Here is an 18,570-nt window from a genome sequence, read left to right as displayed (position 1 = left end):
TCTCTTCAAAATTGAAGCACTAGAATATGACCATATCAAGTATGTTTTGGGGTAAAATTAGTTAGGAAATTCAAATTCCATACATATGCTCCAATACATTTTTGTTTATTTTGAAAGAATTTCAAATTACTACCAACAATATGTCAATAATATTTTAAGAGAGTGTTTGCAACATCTTTGCTTTTAAAGAAACGATTAGATTAATAGATTACGACGTGAGGAAAATTAGAAATGAACAGTGTTTAAAAATAAAAGTGAAAAATATGAAAATAAAATGTAGGTAATGTTTGATATAATTGATTTTAATACTAACTTATTACTAAAATCACTTTGTAGAAGTATGATGAACATCCCACCGACTTTTAAATTATAATTAAATTAAACAGAAGCTAACTTAGAATTTGTGTTTAAAAAACACACATAACCATGCACATGTGATTTTTATTATGCCAAATTCTAAAATATTCAAAAGGAAAAATATGTTTTGTATGATCCAAAACTTGAAAAAAATCAAATATAGTTAATAGATAAAAACTTGTGTGAGAGGATCTCATGTGTCGTATTTTGTGAAATAGATCTTTTATTTGGGTTATTCATGAAAAAATACTATTTTTTATGCAAAGAGTATACTTTTTATTGTGAATATCGGTAGAGTTGACATGTCTCACATATAAATATTCGTGAGACCGTCTCACAAGAGACCTACTCTAGTTAATAATTCAAAATTATTACCACTTTATAATAACCCTTATTTATATGGAAAATCAAATATAGTTAATAATTCAAAATCACTAATTACTCCGATTTGTAATTAAAAAAATAGGATATATAATTTTTGTAACATGGAGTAGGGGTTTGAAAGGTTTCGAACTCGAAATTTATACTAAATAATAGGACATATATTTAATAAATTTTATTTATATTTTGTTCATTTTGTGTGTCTATATTAATTTATTTTTAATTTTATTGAATTTTGAAACCAGTCGGAGCTAAAAGTTCAAGCCCGGCCCCCAAACCAGAAGCCACTCTTTTATTCAAAATCGAGATTCCTATTTGAAGAAGGAAATGGAGGATTGGGAGTTGAGCGCGGAGGAGCTTGATTGTCTGGAAAGGGACGCCCTCAAGCAATTGGCACTCCGCAATTCTACTAATAGCACGGCCCAGGCTTCTGCCACCTCGCTGCCACCAATTGGGGCAGTGCCGTCTTCTCGTTCCTCAGACATGCCTCCTGCATCTTGCTCCATGAGCAACGATCAGGTTTATTTCTATTAAAAATTACTTACCATTTACTGGTGGCATCGTTGTTGTGCTAATAATCCGTCCACGACGTAAAATATGAAAGATGCAGTGCTCGGTGTTTTAGTAGATGTGAAGGGTTTCTTGACTCTGGACGATGATGGAAAAATATTCTCATTTATCCCATTAAACATTTTTTTTTGATTCTTTTCTTGTAGCATTGCATGTCCAAAATTAATTTGGCAGGATTGGTAGGGTGCAAACTGCTAACTTTAGACACCAAAAATTATTGCTTCTTCTTTCTCTTTTCTTAAGTGAATGCATGCTGGATATATATTTTCTTGAAAGTCATACAGCCGATATGTCAGACTATTCGGTTTTTCCAATGGTTCATCTGCTCATGCTAATGGAGATGCAACTAGCGGCTAGTCTGCCCATTCTTACTTCATTATTCTCTAAGCAGATGAACGCTTCACATCAGGCTAGTAAATCTCCTTCATCAGCGGCAAGAAAGGTGACTGGTGAGGGCCTTTCTTCAGTGCTTTGACTGCTACTGGACTTTTTTTGCTTTTATCATTTCCCGCGGTCTTACTTGTGCATCTACCTGGATTCTTTCTCGGTTACACACTTACACTTAATCCTAAATGAAGACAATTCTTCAAACCAACCAAATCAAAAGCTCATAGTGAAATTTTTCCTACATTCCAGTGGAAATATTGCTGCAAAATTTCGATTTCACCAGGTATGCGTGTCTACTTTCTTGATACTGTTTCACATAGATTTTCTTCTTCTTTGATGGTGCTTTATCTTCCAATAGACAATCGTAGGAGCTTTTCGCAATATTCCTCGAGCCAATTGGAGTGCAAATGAAAGGTTTGTCTATATTTACTGGTGCTCTTTCCCACTTCAGTTGCATGATGATAAGAATGGTCTAAGCCAGTAAAGTGTGACCTATATGAGTTTGAATATTTTCATTTTTAGTTTTTAAATTTTACTCCTGTTTTCAACTACATGACACAGTTATGATTGTGGATTTTCTTTGCAGATTGTGGATATTTCCCATATCATCATTATTGACAGCAGAAAGGGTTCTGAATGATATCAGCCCCATGATTGAGGTGATGGATACAAATCTGGGAATCTTTGCTATTATTGATTGTATTTGCATGTTCATGAAAGTTCTGGTAGGTGTACTCAGCGATATCATTCTGCTTTAAAAATTAAGCCATCTTGATGAACAGCTTGAGAAGAAATCTTGAAATATGATGGTGCATGACCATGGTGGAAAATGTCATCTTGAATATTTGTGATTGAAACTTATAGTCGATGTGTGATATTTGTCTCTCTTCTATTTATTTTCCAGCTTGAGAACTTGGACCCTTTAGTAAAACGTGCTATTGCAGCAGCTACTGCAGTTTCCGATCTTCGAGGTAAATTTGACAATTCTCCTCCTCTTATCAGGCTTCAAATCAGGCCCTTTTGTCTGTGATTACTTATATCAAACAAAAGAAATTGTCTTTCATGATGGTAGTTGGTAGATATGTCTGAACTCTGAAAATATCTATTTATATTATTGAGGTGGAAACATATCTTTCACGCCTTAAGGGTGATGACCATTCGCCATACGGAACTTATAATAGCTTTTTGAGAAATTAGATAATATTGATCTTCGTTTCTTTTGTTAGAAGGATGACTAATGGCATAATATGTCAAATAAATATTGTTGGATGTGATAGACTATGTTGCATGATCACGAAAATGGACATGGATACGGCAACACATACATGATGAGACAAAATTTTGAAAATTTAAGGACACAACACAACTTGTGAGACATGTATATTTAATATATATATGTACACAAACAGAAAAATCAATAATAAGTGACACTAATTGGGTCAAATCCATTGCCTGTAATCATTATCGTTGTGAATTTTAGAATGGTTCCTCCAAATTTTTTATGTTGAATAGTCCATGGAAATTACACATTAAAACCGTCTTATATTACAAAGGACCACAAGTAATAAAGGATAAACAAACAATCCACTAGTACCAACCTATGTGGTGGCTCAAAAGTCTATTAATATCATATTTAAAAAACATTCTGACCCTATTTTCCGACAGTCTTCAGCAGCATAAACCCGTCAAATAAGCTTTCTCCTTGTGTAAAGTTTTGAATGGTAAACTGAAGTTTATTTATTCATCTGAAGGTGGTGTTTATATACTGGAGAATGAGATAATCTATATGGAATAATAACAACAATCTTTCCTATCAATCTGAAGTAATTTTTCCAAATGGAACAAATTTCCAATTACAATACTATCTTGTAAGTTTAGTTTTTTCAGAGCTATCTAGTAAATAATTTATAGCTTAGAAACAACAATTTGGAAAAAGGGATTGTTGAGTGCCTTGGTGGTCACATCTGTTAAGTGTGAACTTCTTGTGTGCAGATGAGGCCATCGTTAAGATAAAGGGTTGTGGGCTATACTTGTTGGCCATTACAATATAGTTTCATTGATCCTCCCCACTTAATCTTTTGGTCTTCTAATATTTTCTTTAACCAAAGTAACTCGGACACCGATTGCGCCATAAATCTGATTCTGATCCTGCACTTGACTGGCTACCTCAGTGTGTTTCTTGCTTCTTTTAGTGACCAGATTTCCTCCAACAATGTACAATATCCAGTTTAGATCTTATATCGAGCTTTCTAATCTGCATCTTTGTAAACTTCGAGTAGTAACATATTGGGTTTCTTTTTTTTTGATAGGAAACATTATTTTATTCAAAAGAAATTTTAAAGGTCCAAACAAAAGACGCGGAAGAGTTTTCCGCGAATTAAAAGTGATCAAAACATAAAATTAAATTGTTACAAAACTCCAATCCCTAACAACATCTGAAATAGCTAGATGTCCTAGTTCTTTTAAATTCCTTGTTGACTGTGCGACTCTTAATTTCAGCATTTCCCAAAGTTTGTCCTCCGAGGTAGACGAGTCATTGAAAATTCTGTTGTTCCTCTCTAGCCATATTGTCCAGAACGTGTAATGAACAACCATGTACCAGAAAGTATCCACGCTAGCCCCCTTGCCAAAACCCGGATCTATGGTGAACATATCTTTGGCCCTCCTCGGAGTAATCCAAAGAAATTTCAGCTCTTGCATCACCTTAATCCAAATATTTCTCGAGAAAGAACAATGCAGCAATAAATGATCCTGATCCTCGTCGCTGTTTTGACACAAGCAGCACCACTGTGGCCGTAGAGCACATGATGGCCATCTTCTTTGCACCGAATCAGAGGTCTGTAACTTGCCCAAAGCGACAGTCCACGAGAAAATTTGAATCTTTTGCGGGATAGGAACTTTCCAAATATGAATGTATTGATGGAAAACTGGAAAGTTATGGATCGGAAAGAATGACTCGTAAAAAGAACGAACTGAGAACAGACCCGAAGAATCTCCCAACCACACCTTTCTATCCTCCGAACCCAACTCGATAGTCACCGAATGAATGACACCCAATAAATTACCAAAATCCCCCAGCTCTCTTTCATTAAGATTTCTTCTAAAACGCACATCCCAACGAAAATGACGACTGTCTCCTAACTCAAAAACCTCAATGAAATGACGAATAGGTTTATTGACGACGGTACAAATCGAAAACAAAGAAGGAAATCGATCTTTGAGACAAAGACTCTCTCCCCCCCAAACGTCCTCCCAAAACCTAATGTAATTACCTCCTCTCAAAACCCACTTACTCAACAGTTGAATTGCCGGGAAGGAACGAGAAATATATTTCCAAGGGCTTCTAGAAGTCGATGTCCTAGCCAAACCCAAATCCCATCCATTAACTTGAAGACCATAAATGCTCGTAATTACGTTCATCCACAACTGCTCCTTACCCTCCCTTCCTCGCCACCACCATTTCCCTAGTAACGCTTTGTTTCTCAATCTGATGTTCCCCAAACCTAGCCCACCCCTATCCTTCGGCCTGCAAACCTGATCCCATCCAACAACGTGACAACTTTTATCCCCGTCCGCTCCATCCCACAAGAAATCCCTCATCAATTTTTCCATTATTTTTGCTACTTTCGCTGGCACTCGAAACAAGGACATGTAATAAGAAGGCATTGCACTTAGCACAGCTTTGATGAGGGTCAACCGACCTCCTCTTGATAAGAATGATTTCTTCCAGCTTGAGAGTTTTTTGGTCATCTTTGTAAGGACCGGTTCCCAAAAATCAAGAGTCGTCGGTTTCCCTCCCAAAGGTAATCCGAGATACTTAATCGGCCAATCATCTTTTTTGCACCCAATCGTTTGGGCCAAACCAACCACCTCCTCTTCCTCACAACCAATTCCCAACACCACACTTTTTTGAAAGTTGATCTTCAATCCCGATTTCATCCCAAATAAAGTGATAATTTCCACTAGTTTCCTCACATGTCCTTCCGTCTGTACCAAAAACAATGTATCATCAGCAAATTGTATGTGGGAGATTTCCACATTACCCCTGCCAACCACCAGCCCCCTTACCTCATTCAAAACCTTAGCCCTATCAACCATTCTCCCCAAAGCGTCAATGACCAAGTTAAAAAGAAAAGGGGACAAAGGATCTCCTTGTCGAAGTCCTCGTTCCCCTCTAAATTTCCCCCTTGGTTTGCCATTAATAAAAATCGAGAACGATATGTTAGACACACACCCTTTTATCCACCTTCTCCATCTAACGCCGAATCCTTTTTTTTCGAGCACAAAATCAAGAAATCTCCAATCAACATTATCATACGCTTTTTCCAGATCCACCTTAAGCACCCACCCCTTTTTTTTCTTCTTACGGTATTCTTCAACCACTTCATTAGCAACAAGGCAACAATCCATTATTTGTCTTCCTTTGATAAAGGCACATTGATTTTCTGCAATTGTGAAGCTCAACACTTTTTTGATTCTGTAGGTCAACACTTTTGCAATTATCTTGTACAAGCTCGTTGTGAGGCTTATCGGTCTAAAATCATTTATCTTAACAGCATCTTGTTTCTTGGGAATGAGGCATATGTACGTTTCATTTGTGATGCCGTTCACCACTCCCCCACTGTGAAATTCAGCAAATACCTTCAATAAGTCTTGTTTAACCGTGTCCCAATTTTTTTGAAAAAATGCTATTGTGAATCCATCCGGTCCCGGAGCCTTCGATCCTTCACTTTCAAACACTGCTTTTTTGATTTCCTCCTCGGTAAAAGATACTTCAAGCTCGTCTCTCGCACCCAATTCCAAAGGGCACCACTCCAACCCATCAAATCCTCCCCCATCCCCCTCTGATTTCCTATACAAATGCTTATAAAATCTTACGATGTTTTCCTCAATCTCTTTTTCCTCCGTAACCAAAGTCCCATCCTCCAACTCCATCTTATCTATAACTGCTTTATTTCTTCTGTTTGTCAACATCGAATGAAAGAACTTGGAGTTTTGATCACCTTCCCTCAACCACCTCACTTTCGCTTTTTGACTTTCCATTTGATAGATTTTAAAAGTCAAATTTTCCAGCTCACATTTCGCATTTCTTCTTTGTAGGCTTAAATTTTCAGTCCATCTTCCCTCGGCTTCTAGCTCATCCAAAAGCTTAACCCTGTGCCTCAACTCTTCCAATCTAACACCCACATTGCCAAAAACTTCTTTGTTCCAACTTGATATATCAACTTTCAATTTTTTGAGTTTCTTCATAAACTTGTAGCCCTCCCACCCTTGCTCCTCCCCCTCATTCCACCACAATTGGACCATATCTTTAAAGTTTGGATGTGTCAACCATACGTTCTCAAATCTGAAGGGGGCAGGTCCCCATTTCACCTTCGTTGTGTCAAGTAACAGTGGGTGGTGATCCGAAGTAATTCTAGGTAACACGTTTTGTCTGGAGTGTGGAAAAATGTCCCTCCAACCAGTCGAAAATAAGTATCTATCTAATCGGCAGCAAATCGGATCATCCCTGAAATTAGACCACGTGTATTTAGCGTTCAAAAGTGGAGGATCATAGAGGCCCAATTCACCTATCAACATATCAAAGCATAACATGCTAGTAGTGTTAGAAATGCTATTCATATTTTCTCCCGTGTTTCTGACCACATTAAAATCTCCTCCCAAACACCATTTCTCCCCGCAAATAGTACTGAGTCCTGCCAATTCATCCCAGAATCTCTCCCTCTCGCCCGGCCTTACAGGCCCATAAATTGCTGTTAACCACCACGTGTTTCCATCGGTCATCTCTATCTCAACTGACACGGAGAATTCGCCTATTAAATTATTTCTGACCATCACCATTCTTGGATCCCACATGGCACTATGAGATCATATTGGGTTTCTTGAAATTAAATGCCTTTCCCTAGGGTTCCTTGTGGTTATCGGAATAATCTATGAACGAATTTCAAATGGATATTTGTTGGTTTTAAGATGGCGACTTTAAATTTCTTGGATATTTGATGATTTTGTGCTGTGGACCTTATGATGAAGGTTTAGGGTTTTGTGATTTTTAATCATGCTATAGACATGGAATTGAGATTTATAAAAAATAATGAGATAGGAATGTCTTTATTAAATTCTTTTACATATTGGTGGGTGCGCATGTATAATTCCTGGGCTTGTAAGTCACAAACTTTTATGTTTGGCACTTTGTTGGGGGCACCAATTTACTGGATTATGTTTCCCAAACATTAATGCGTTCTTATCAATGTTACTACCAGATCAATACAATAAAATTCCCAGCAATATTGAAGCAAAGCTCCTGCCTTTCCAACGTGACGGTGTTAGGTATGTGGGAATACTCTCTTAACATTTGTATGCTTAGATTGAGTGCAAGATGGGGTATCATATGTTATTCATAAAGAGATCTCAGCGGTGAATTGATTCATTTTGTCATTTGAATGTTGCTAATTTTGGCCTTTTCAGATTTGTGCTGCAGCATGGAGGGAGGGTCCTGCTTGCTGATGAAATGGGGCTTGGAAAGACTCTTCAGGTATTGAGACTTCAACTTAGAGTTACTATCCATGTCTATAGTGAGGCGTTAGTTGATAATATACTTTGACTCGATGTTTTCATAACTGGACCGGTGATCGAACCGGTCGACCTTAGAAAAATGATCCAACCGGTCCGACCAGTTTAATCAGATGGTCGGACCGGAATACTGTTAGAATATATAAATATTAATATAATATAATGAATAATATATTTTAAATTTTAAAGCCTAAAAATGTATATAAATAGACAAAAATAATATATTTATCAAAATTTAAAATAATTTTTTTTTTATAAGAAACGATATATTATTAATAATAAAGTGTCAAATTACATTTGTGGACTAGTGATCCACTAAATCAAGAACTGCAAAATAATTGAAATTTTAATGATAAATTAAAGCCCAGTCTCTCAAAATATCAAATATGGAGACATTCTTGAAATCTTCATGAGTGCCAATCCATAGAGCCATCGCTATCTTGATTCTTTCCCAGCATTGTTGTCTTGATTCTTCTTTCTCTTCAAAAATTCTTGTGTTTCTTTCGAGCCATATGTACCAGCAGATACACTGTACGACGACCCGCCAAAAAGTTCTTCCTCTTGATCCTATCTGCTGTCCCAGATCCATAGCAAATAAGTCTTTTGTTGATGCCGGCATCACCCACACCAACTCAAGTTCTCTCAACGCCTTAGCCCACAAACCACTCGAGAATGAGCAATGGAGGAGCATATGATCTTGAGTTTCTGAGTCATTCCTACACAAAACACACCAATTCGGGCAAAAATTCATCGAGGGCCACTTTATTTGCATCGTCTCCGAGGTTGGTAACTTACCCTGAGTAGCTATCTATGAGAACACTCATATTTTTATCGGTACCGGAACCTTCCAAATAATGTGGAGTAAAGGAGAAAGTGGAAAAAGTCTACGTGGAAAAAACGACTCGAAGAATGATTTGACCGTGAAAACCCCAGATGAATCCCCTCGCCACACTCGATAGTCATGCACCCCTTCCACCAACCTAACACTCTCTATCATCCCTAATAATTCGGTCAACTGAGTAATTTCCTCATCTCTAACCGCTCTCCTAAAATGAAAATCCCAAGATTGAGAAGAGGACTCGCTGTCTATACAATAAAAGTGAGAAATTGGCATATTATGACCTGTGGACATATGAAATAAAGTAGGAAATATCTCTTTGAAGAAGAATCCCCCAACCACCTATCTTCCCAAAATCTAACCTTATTACCCCCCCTAACCTCTGTCGACACAAGTTGCTGAAAAGTCGGGTAAACTCGTGAAATAAACTTCCAAGGACACTTAAACGTAACATTTCTTGCCAAACCCGCATCCCACCCGTTTTCTTGAATCCCATATAACACAATAATTTTCTTCCAAAGAGTTCCATCTTCGGTGCAAAATCTCCACCACCACTTCCCCATCATGGACTTATTTCTCAAGAGAATATTTCCAACGCCTAACCCCCCTTTATCCTTCTGTTTGCACACTTGCTTCCACGCGACCAAATGGCTCTCCATCCGCTCCATCAGCAAGATCCATTCTAAGCATTCCAAATCCACTTCCAGCACATACGTCGCATTTCTGGTTCTCTCCTTCAAGCACACAGATCGGCCCATCCTCCCCCTACTGATTAAGAACAATTTCTGCTCTATTTTAACCTCACACAGTGTCGTGAGGTTATTCCTAAGCATCCCTCTGTTCATGGCTGAAAAATCCCAAGAAGCGAACCAATTTCGATCCGAAAGAGAAAGAAAAAAAAACGAAAACGTCGTTTCAGCTTTCCTCCGACGGCCGAACTCCGGCGCCGGTGAATGTTGAAGGTGCAATCGGCTGAACTTAGAACTTGAGGTCAATGGACGATAAGGCCGATTGATGTTGGGTGGAAACGTATGGAGGAGGGAGAGAGCATTTTTAAAAAATTCTCTCTCTAGGGTTTTTTACTAGGCCCGTCGCGAAATTAAAAATTTAAAATAAATAACTATATATTCAAAATACCAGTTATAATTATATATTTTTTAAAAACAAAAACAATAAATTAAATAAAATCTAGTATTACTAAAATAATATTTTTTTCTGAGTCCATATTCCAAATAATCATATATATATATAACAAAATATTAAATTTAAGATTTTTTTTTTAAAAAAGTAATTTTTCAAAAAACAAGTAGTAAAAAAATCGGAAAGCCAATTCTTCTGGTTCCCAGCCTGTTCTATCTGTTCTTGACCGGTATTTACTATTTATAGGTTTGACCGCTAAATGGTTTTTGAGGGTGTTTCGTACCAGGCATGACCAGTGACCGGTTCTCTGTCAAACGGAACTAGCCGGTCCAGTTTTGAAAACACTGCTTTGACCTACCTATTTTCGTGGTTAGACAACTTTCAGCTGTGAAACATTTATCATCAAGAGTTTTATTGTACATGATATGAGTTAATTATAAGATTACTTGAGTCCTATAAGTTTACAAGGTGATTCTCAACTTGTACTGTTGTGTCTTTGGTTCAAGAGATGAGTTTCACGTTTGTAATACTTTGGCTAACTTAACAATGAGCTTCCAGTGTAGGAATTAATGATTTTTCTAATATCACTTCCTGAATCCATTACGCATAGTTAGTGCCCTAGAAAGAGAAATTTTTGAAATGTTCTCTCCCCCCTTCAGTAGTCGAGCATCCAAGCTCTACTGTTGCTCAATTATCTCGCCCAACTACTGAGCATTGTTGATCGGCTTATATCGGAACCACCGGCGCCGGCTGCCGGCCGGCGGCGACCTTCATTTTCAAGTCGTTTTCAAGCTTTCAAGGTTTTTCACGCTTTTTCACGTTTTTTCAAGCTTCTCTTACGAACTGACGGTAAAAATCCGATTGGTCCAAAAGAATGTATGCACCAAATAGACGGAACCTGGCATATGGGTCGGCAGCAAAGGAGAAGGTCATTAAGTTGGAACATAAAGTGTTTACATTGAGGCTGGGAAATGGGGGTAAATCAGTTTGGTGGGCCGAAAGCACTAGGAAGTCTAACTACATGATGGATTTTGAACGTAGCGAGGCCAGATGGCTAAGCTCGAAACTAAAAGAGTTCATTAACAACACCTACTCGAGAGTGGATTTCCAGCGATATAGGGGAACGAATGCGATATTCACAGCGCAGCGAATCATTAACAGACGCGGAAGCTTTGTTGAAGTTAACAAGTTCGACTCGAGGGGAAGAAAGCAAATTACAATAGTGCCGAGCGGATACAAATCAGTGGGATGGAAGAACATTTCAGAGGCTCTGGACAGATTGTTATCAGGGAGTGATACCAGTAGGGATCGTCAACCGAGTAGACAGCAAGAACGCAATATCTTCCGAAGATTTACAATGGAGAAGGACGATAACACAAGACGAAGGGATGGTACAAAGGAATTACTAACAGATAAGGAAGATTTTGACAAGGAAAAAAAGATGCTGTGGCACGAGGCACTCATTGTTACAAGGAATAGAGCAAACATTACTTGGGAATTGATTAGAAAGGTCCTTGGAAAACCTGCAAGCAATGTACCAGAATTATTTCCTTTCCAAGGAGATAAAGCAGTGTGGTGGCCATCAAGTGCGGATGAGTATTCTTACTTCTTGAAGCTAAAAAGAGGATTCTTCGACGGAGGTGTGTCCTTGAACTTCGAGAAATGGAGGCCCGACATTAACACTACTGACTCGGTTGACAGGTGCTGCAATAGTTGGCTGAGTATTTATGGGATACCATGGCATTTATGGTCCAGGGAAACCTTCGCAATTATTGGAGATCGATGTGGGGGTCTGTTGGAGATCAGCAAGGATACGTTGCAATTTCATGATTTGGAATCAGCCAAGATAAAGGTGAAGGGCACTGCGGGAGGATTCATAACCAACAACATGAAGATACAGTTGGGAGAAGGGAGCTTAGATATCAGAATTCGTGTTGATTCCTTCGACTCACATGCTTACGAACAGTACGAGCGGCGGACTTATGCTCAAGTTCTGGTGAACGGCAAGAAAATGATGGCGGGCTGGGGCAATACAAACTTTCAAAACAGGAAGATGAATGAAGCAAAGCTATCATATGAAGCTGCGGGAAATACTATGAATCAGAATTATCAATTACAAAATGGGTACGAAAACTCACGAGTACCTAACCAATGCACCGAGAGGAGTCCTTTGGGAAGAATCAATCACAGAAACACTACGACCAACGAGAAATCCGGCTCGATTTTGGAAGGAAAAGTAACAAAGATATTGGGAAGAGTAGCCCCAACAGAGGTTAAAAAATTCAGACAGTCACCGATTCATTCCATGAGCAATGATGAGGCCGAAATGAATACAACTTTGGGCGGCAACTCAGGAAAGTGCTTATTGATGCAGAATTACAAGAAAGTTTACAGCAGAAGATCCAAAGCTACCAAAGAGCTACTGGTCGAGGAAAAAGTTGTTGAAGATTTCCTGGGAGATGCTGATGGCCGAGAGTTAGAGAACCATGATTTAGATGATACGTTAGAAGCTGAAATTGATGAATCCAGTGACGACATGCAGCAGAAGGACTGTTACATTTCAGATTCCGATAGTCATTTCTCATTCAAATCGGATGGATCAATTAAAATCATGGACGAGGAAACGCTAATGCAGGGACTTTTCTCACCTTCGAAGGACACTACGACAATCAAAGAGACAAATCACACGCGTTAACGAGGTACCTAATGTCGGAAAGGTACTAACCGGTAATCAATTTCCTTCTTTGAACCATTCTTTTTCGCTTCATTGTCTACTACCTACTTCTTTCACAGTGTTGGGGTTGTCTAGTGGTTATTTAGGGGGGGGGGGGGGGGGGGGGAGGGAAGGAAAATGCATTGAATCGTCGGGTAACGAGAGAGATATTTCATCACGGGTTGCTGAGGATACAGCTTCTGGTACTAGAGAACAAAATGGAGGAAAAAATACAGAGGGGAATTGTTGGCAAGAGGTAAAGAAGTCAACAGGACTTTTAAGAAGAGAATTAAGCAGGTTGAAGTGGGGGATTAATTATGAGCGAGGAACAACATCGAAGGGGACCGTATCTTTGTTATGAAAATATGCACTTGGAATATAAGAGGAGGAGGGGCAGCCAAGAGGAGAGAACTTGTTCGAGCAGTCATTCGCAAGGAAAATCCAGATTTAGTCGCAATCTTGGAAACTAAGCAAGAGCTATTGATAAAAAATTCGTGGCCAGCTTGTGGAAAGCAAGATTTCTTGAGTGGATTTATTTGCCGTCGGTTGGGAGTTCGGGAGGGATACTCGTTATGTGGGATCCGAGGGTGGTGGCGGTGAGCAACAACTTGATAGGAAACCATTCGGTCTCGATTGAGATCAGCGGGAGGGAAGAGCAAAAGTGGTGGTTTTCGGCAATTTATGGACCGGTAAGACCAAGAGACAGAGAAATGTTATGGGATGAACTAGCGGGATTGAGTTCAATTTGTGGGGAAAATTGGTGTTTGGGAGGAGATTTCAATGTGGTCCGAAATGCGGGAGAGAAACTGAACAACAATTCCATTAATGTGAGCATGATGTGTTTCGACAGTTTGATACAGGAGTTGGGCCTTCACGATCCGCCGCTATTGAATGCAAAGTATACATGGTCAAATTTGAGGGAACAACCGATTTGCTGTCGATTAGACAGATATCTTTTCTCCGAGGGATGGAGGGAAATGTTTCAGAACGCCAGGCAGACAGTGCTACCGCGAATTACATCGGATCATTGCCCGGTGGTACTTGACACTATGAAGGTGTTGTGGGGTCCTACTCCGTTTAGATTTGAGAATGCTTGGCTGTCGCACCACTCTTTTAGAGACTTGGTCAAGATGTGGTGGAATAATGTTGAATTCCAGGGGTGGGAGGGGTATAAATTCATGCTAAAATTGAAAGGAATTAAAACTGAGGCATCAAAATGGAATCGAGAAGTTTTTGGAGATGTGGGTATTAGGTTGAGCGAGTTGACTTCAAGGATAAAGCAGATGGATGAGTTAGAGTCCGAGGGAGAGTGGTCGGCGGTCTTGCACGAGGAAAGGAAAATATTGAGATGTCAACTACAGATGGTATCCCTTATGAAATTTCGCATGGATCAACAGAAATCGAAAATTAAATGGTTGAAGGAAGGGGATCAAAATTCGAAATTTTTTTCCACTCCCTTTTGACTAATAGAAAGAACAGGTCCACGATAGAAAAATTAATGCTGGAGGATGGAACTATGATCACTGGGGAGAGACAGATTGAGGAACATATACTTGGCTTTTATAAGAATCTTTACAGAAGATCGGAGGGGGATGGGGTAGGGGAGATCGAAGGAGTGGAATGGTGTCCCATAGAGACAATGGAGGCCGAGGAGTTGGAAGCTGTTTTTACGGAGGAAGAGATTAGGAGAGCGGTGTTTGACTGTGACGGTGAGAAAGCGCCGGGCCCCGATGGGTTCACATTAGCTTTCTTCCAACATAATTGGGAAACAGTTAAGGCAGACTTGATAAGAGTGTTTGAGGAATTTCATGAAGGAGGGGTGGTGAATGGGATCACAAACGAAACATATATTTGCCTAATTCCTAAGAAACAGGACTCCATAAGGGTAAAGGATTACAGGCCAATTAGTCTAACCACTAGCTTGTACAAGATTGTGTCGAAAGTGTTGACTAACAGATTGAAGAAAGTCTTGGAAAAAACCGTCAAGGACACACAGTGTGCGTTTATCAAGGGGAGGCAGATTCTGGATTGTTGTATAATTGCAAACGAGGTGGTGGAGGACTATCGTAGGAAGCATAAGAAAGGATGGATTCTCAAAGTTGACTTGGAAAAAGCGTATGACAATGTGGATTGGAGATTTCTGGAATATGTTTTGAACAGGAAAGGTTTGGGGAAAAATGGAGGAGATGGATTATGGGATGTATTTCGAGTGTGTCTTTCTCGGTGTTTATTAATGGAAGGCCGAGGGGAAAATTCAAGGGAGAGCGAGGGCTTCGTCAGGGGGATCCACTATCCCCCTTCTTGTTTAATTTAGTGGTCGACGTCTTGGGAAGAATGGTTGACAAGGCCAAGGGCTTGAACGAGGTAAAAGGACTAGAAGTTGGGAGAAGGAAAGTGGAGATTTCACATATTCAATTTGCGGATGACACATTATTTATGGTCCAGTCGAAGATGCATGTACTCGCATTAGTGGATATACTAAATCAATTCGGCCTTCATTCAGGGTTGAAAATTAATTTGGAAAAAAGCACGGTTATGGGAATTAACTATCCGGATGATGAGGTTGTTGCCTTGGCACATGAGATTGGATGTAATAGAGACAATTTGCCGATAAGGTACCTAGGGGTTCCATTGGGTGGTGATCCTTCGAAGATGGAATTTTGGGAACCGGTATTGTCGAAAATGGCAAGGAAGTTGGCTTCATGGAAAAAAGCCTTCCTTTCGAGAGGTGGAAGATTGGTTTTGATACAGTCAGTGTTGAGTGCGTTGCCTTCATATTACATGTCCTTATTTAAAGTCCCAAGAAGGGTCGAAAAGGTGATGGAAAAGTTGATGAGGGATTTTTTGTGGGATGGTGCAGATGGGGATCAGCATTGCCATATTGTCGGCTGGAAACAGGTTACTATGCCTAAGGACAGGGGTGGATTGGGTGTGGGAAATATAGGGTTAAGAAATCGAGCTTTGTTGGGGAAATGGTGGTGGCGAGGATCGGTGGAAGGGGATGCATTATGGAAGAAAGTGATTACAAGCATCTATGGTACTCAAGAGAATGGGTGGGATGTGGGGTTGGCAAGAAACACAACTTTCAGAAGCCCGTGGAAATTTATCTCTCGATCTTACCCGACTTTTCTTCCTTTGGTAGGGGGGGTTTTAAGAGAAGGTAATATCGTTCGATTCTGGGAAGATGTTTGGGAGGGGGGAGAGTCATTTTCAGAGAGTTTTCCTTCACTGTATAGGATTTGCACTAGTCAAAATAAACCTGTTAACACCTTTTTTGTGTCGCATTCGGAGGGACCAAATCAGAGCTTTCATTGGGACATTCGGTTTAGGAGAGAGTTGAATGAGGTCGAAGTGGGTGAGTACACTAACCTTTTAGGGGTTCTAGATTCGGTTAGACTCGAGAGGGGTGTGGGGGATTTTAGAGTTTGGGTGGGTGATCACACGGGCGTGTTCTCAGTTCGCTCTTTTTACAACTCTTTCTTTCCTATTTCTTCATTTCCTTACTTTCAATACTTTTCAAGAATCTGGAAAGTACCGATCCCTCATAAAGTCCGGGTTTTCGCGTGGATTGTTGCTTTGGGGAGACTCCCCACATGTGATTCCATTCAAAGAAGGTGGCCCCTATGTACGTTGTGCCCTCAGTGGTGTGCCTTATGTCAAAGACAAGAAGAAGATCAAGATCACTTGCTCGTGCATTGTTCTTTTGCTAGAGATATTTGGACAAAAGTCTTGATAGAGCTGGGATTTCAGTGGGTGGCTCCAAGGAAAGCGGCAGAAATAATCAGCATGGAGCTGGGAAATAATTCAAACAGAAGATTGGCGAGATTCCTACCATTGGTCATACACTGCACGCTATGGTTCATTTGGTTGGAGAGAAACAAAAGAATTTTTCAAGACAACACCGATGACACAGAGGCAGTCTGGGAAAAGATTAGATTCAGAGTCGCCGGCTGGACAGTAGCTCTTAAAGAATTTCAGCATTTATCTATTTCTGATTTAATTAGGGATTGGAAGTATGTATGGGCATGATCGTACTGAATTAGTGTCTATTATGTAGTGTTCTTAATCGTATTGCGGACTACTCATCCGCATTAATTGTAAAACTTCTCTTATTAATAATATTTAGTTTCTCATCAAAAAAAAAAAAAATTATAAGATTACTTATCGATTCAATATTATCTTCAGTGCATCAGTTCCTACTAGCCACTTTTCAAAGCTGAGTCTTCATCACTTGATGAGTGATTGGACTTTCAAATGGCAATGGGCCGCCCTATTGTCACTTTCAAACATTCTTGTTACTTGTATATAAGTGGAAGCCATACTAAATGGTGCATCTCCTCCCGAATTTTTTCATGTTTTACTTTGCATTTCACTCCGTATTTTTTGCTAGTAGTTGTCTTGTAAAGATAGGTTATTGGTGAGAAACTCGTCTATTGAATTTCAGATTTTTATTTGGTAAACCTTTCACTATGGTGTGATTCTTAACCGTTACAAATGGTTTCAGATTTTGAATTCAGGCACTAGGTGTTTCTCATGCTAAAAGAACTTGTACACATTTTTCTTCTGTTTTAATTCTCATTCTAGCTGCAATATGAAATTTTGATTCATGCGCAGAGCTAAAATATATCTTGATTTCACCCACACATCCCCATCATTGTGATCAAATTAAGGCTCCTACATTTAAGTGTTAAGTTTGGAAGCAATCTGAATTCATTCTTATTTTATTGTTTGGACACATTAGATTATGTAGGGAATACTGCTATCTCTGCCCAATTTGAAGTCTCTTAATTCGCAGATGAAAAGTACTAACAATAAGGTAAGAAACTAATTCCTAGAAATCACGAAACTACTATAATGTGATCCTAACTATGACCAAAGATCAATTAGTAGATGATCATTCACATGCTTCACAGTTGCCAATGGAACGAGAACGAAGTAATAGATTAAATTTTAAGTGATTTTAGGAAAGACAAATGTAGAAATAATGAAATATTATGCTGTTTGTATCATTACTTCATCGGTGAAATGTCAAATTTGTCCCTACTGCCACATGCCCTTTCCATGTGGTTTTCCCGTTGGGTGTTTTGAATTGACCTCCTCTGTCATTTAACTTATTTGACGCTTATCTTCATTATCAAGTGCAAAAATATAACATGCTAGGGAGGTAAGTGCCAAATACATCAAGCTCAGGGCAGGTGAATACAAAAAACGCTTTTCCCATTTAGTTTGTGAGGCGTAGCAGGAAGGAATGATTTTAAGAATGTTGCTCCTTTTCACTGTTTGACGTGTTGGTCCTATATTAAAACTTTGTGGTAGCTTATGAAGAATCAGCCTATATGGTTCCATGGTCTTCTAGTTTTGGCCAATTCTTTGGTAGAACAAGGATACGCCGATCTGTGCTTTGATACCATTAAAGTTTGGAAGAAATTTGAATTCATGCTTATTTTAGTGGTAGGAAACTTTAGAATAAATAGAGAATAATACAACCCCTGGAGCCTTGATTAAGTAAATAAAAATATGACAAAATACTGGAAATCTGAAATCTCCATGAGTTCAAAAGGAAAAAAAAATATTGGACAATAAAATAAGAAACAGATTCCTAGAAACCTGGAAA

The 18,570-nt window shown here is 39.2% G+C and overlaps 1 protein-coding gene across 2 annotated transcripts in view; it reads left to right on the top strand.

The window, feature by feature from the left end:
• Positions 1-975: 975 nt before the first annotated feature.
• The window catches only part of LOC140806564 (uncharacterized), a 35,352-nt gene continuing 17,757 nt past the window's right edge, over positions 976-18,570 (top strand). The window contains exons 1-8 of one of the 2 annotated variants that reach the window (XM_073163116.1): positions 976-1,257; positions 1,700-1,757; positions 1,887-1,978; positions 2,054-2,109; positions 2,282-2,354; positions 2,600-2,666; positions 7,956-8,022; positions 8,161-8,227. In XM_073163116.1, coding sequence (XP_073019217.1) covers positions 1,066-1,257; positions 1,700-1,757; positions 1,887-1,978; positions 2,054-2,109; positions 2,282-2,354; positions 2,600-2,666; positions 7,956-8,022; positions 8,161-8,227 — 672 coding nt within the window. In that variant the 5' untranslated portion in view covers positions 976-1,065. The remainder of the gene's footprint in view (positions 1,258-1,699; positions 1,758-1,886; positions 1,979-2,053; positions 2,110-2,281; positions 2,355-2,599; positions 2,667-7,955; positions 8,023-8,160; positions 8,228-18,570) is intronic. The other variant, XM_073163115.1, reaches the window with a different exon arrangement.

The sequence above is a fragment of the Primulina eburnea genome, chromosome 12, assembly GCF_022965805.1.
Source record: "Primulina eburnea isolate SZY01 chromosome 12, ASM2296580v1, whole genome shotgun sequence".
Taxonomy (NCBI): Eukaryota; Viridiplantae; Streptophyta; class Magnoliopsida; order Lamiales; family Gesneriaceae; genus Primulina; species Primulina eburnea.
The sequence above is the reverse complement of the archived record's forward strand: the minus strand, read 5'-3'. Positions and strand labels throughout refer to the sequence as shown.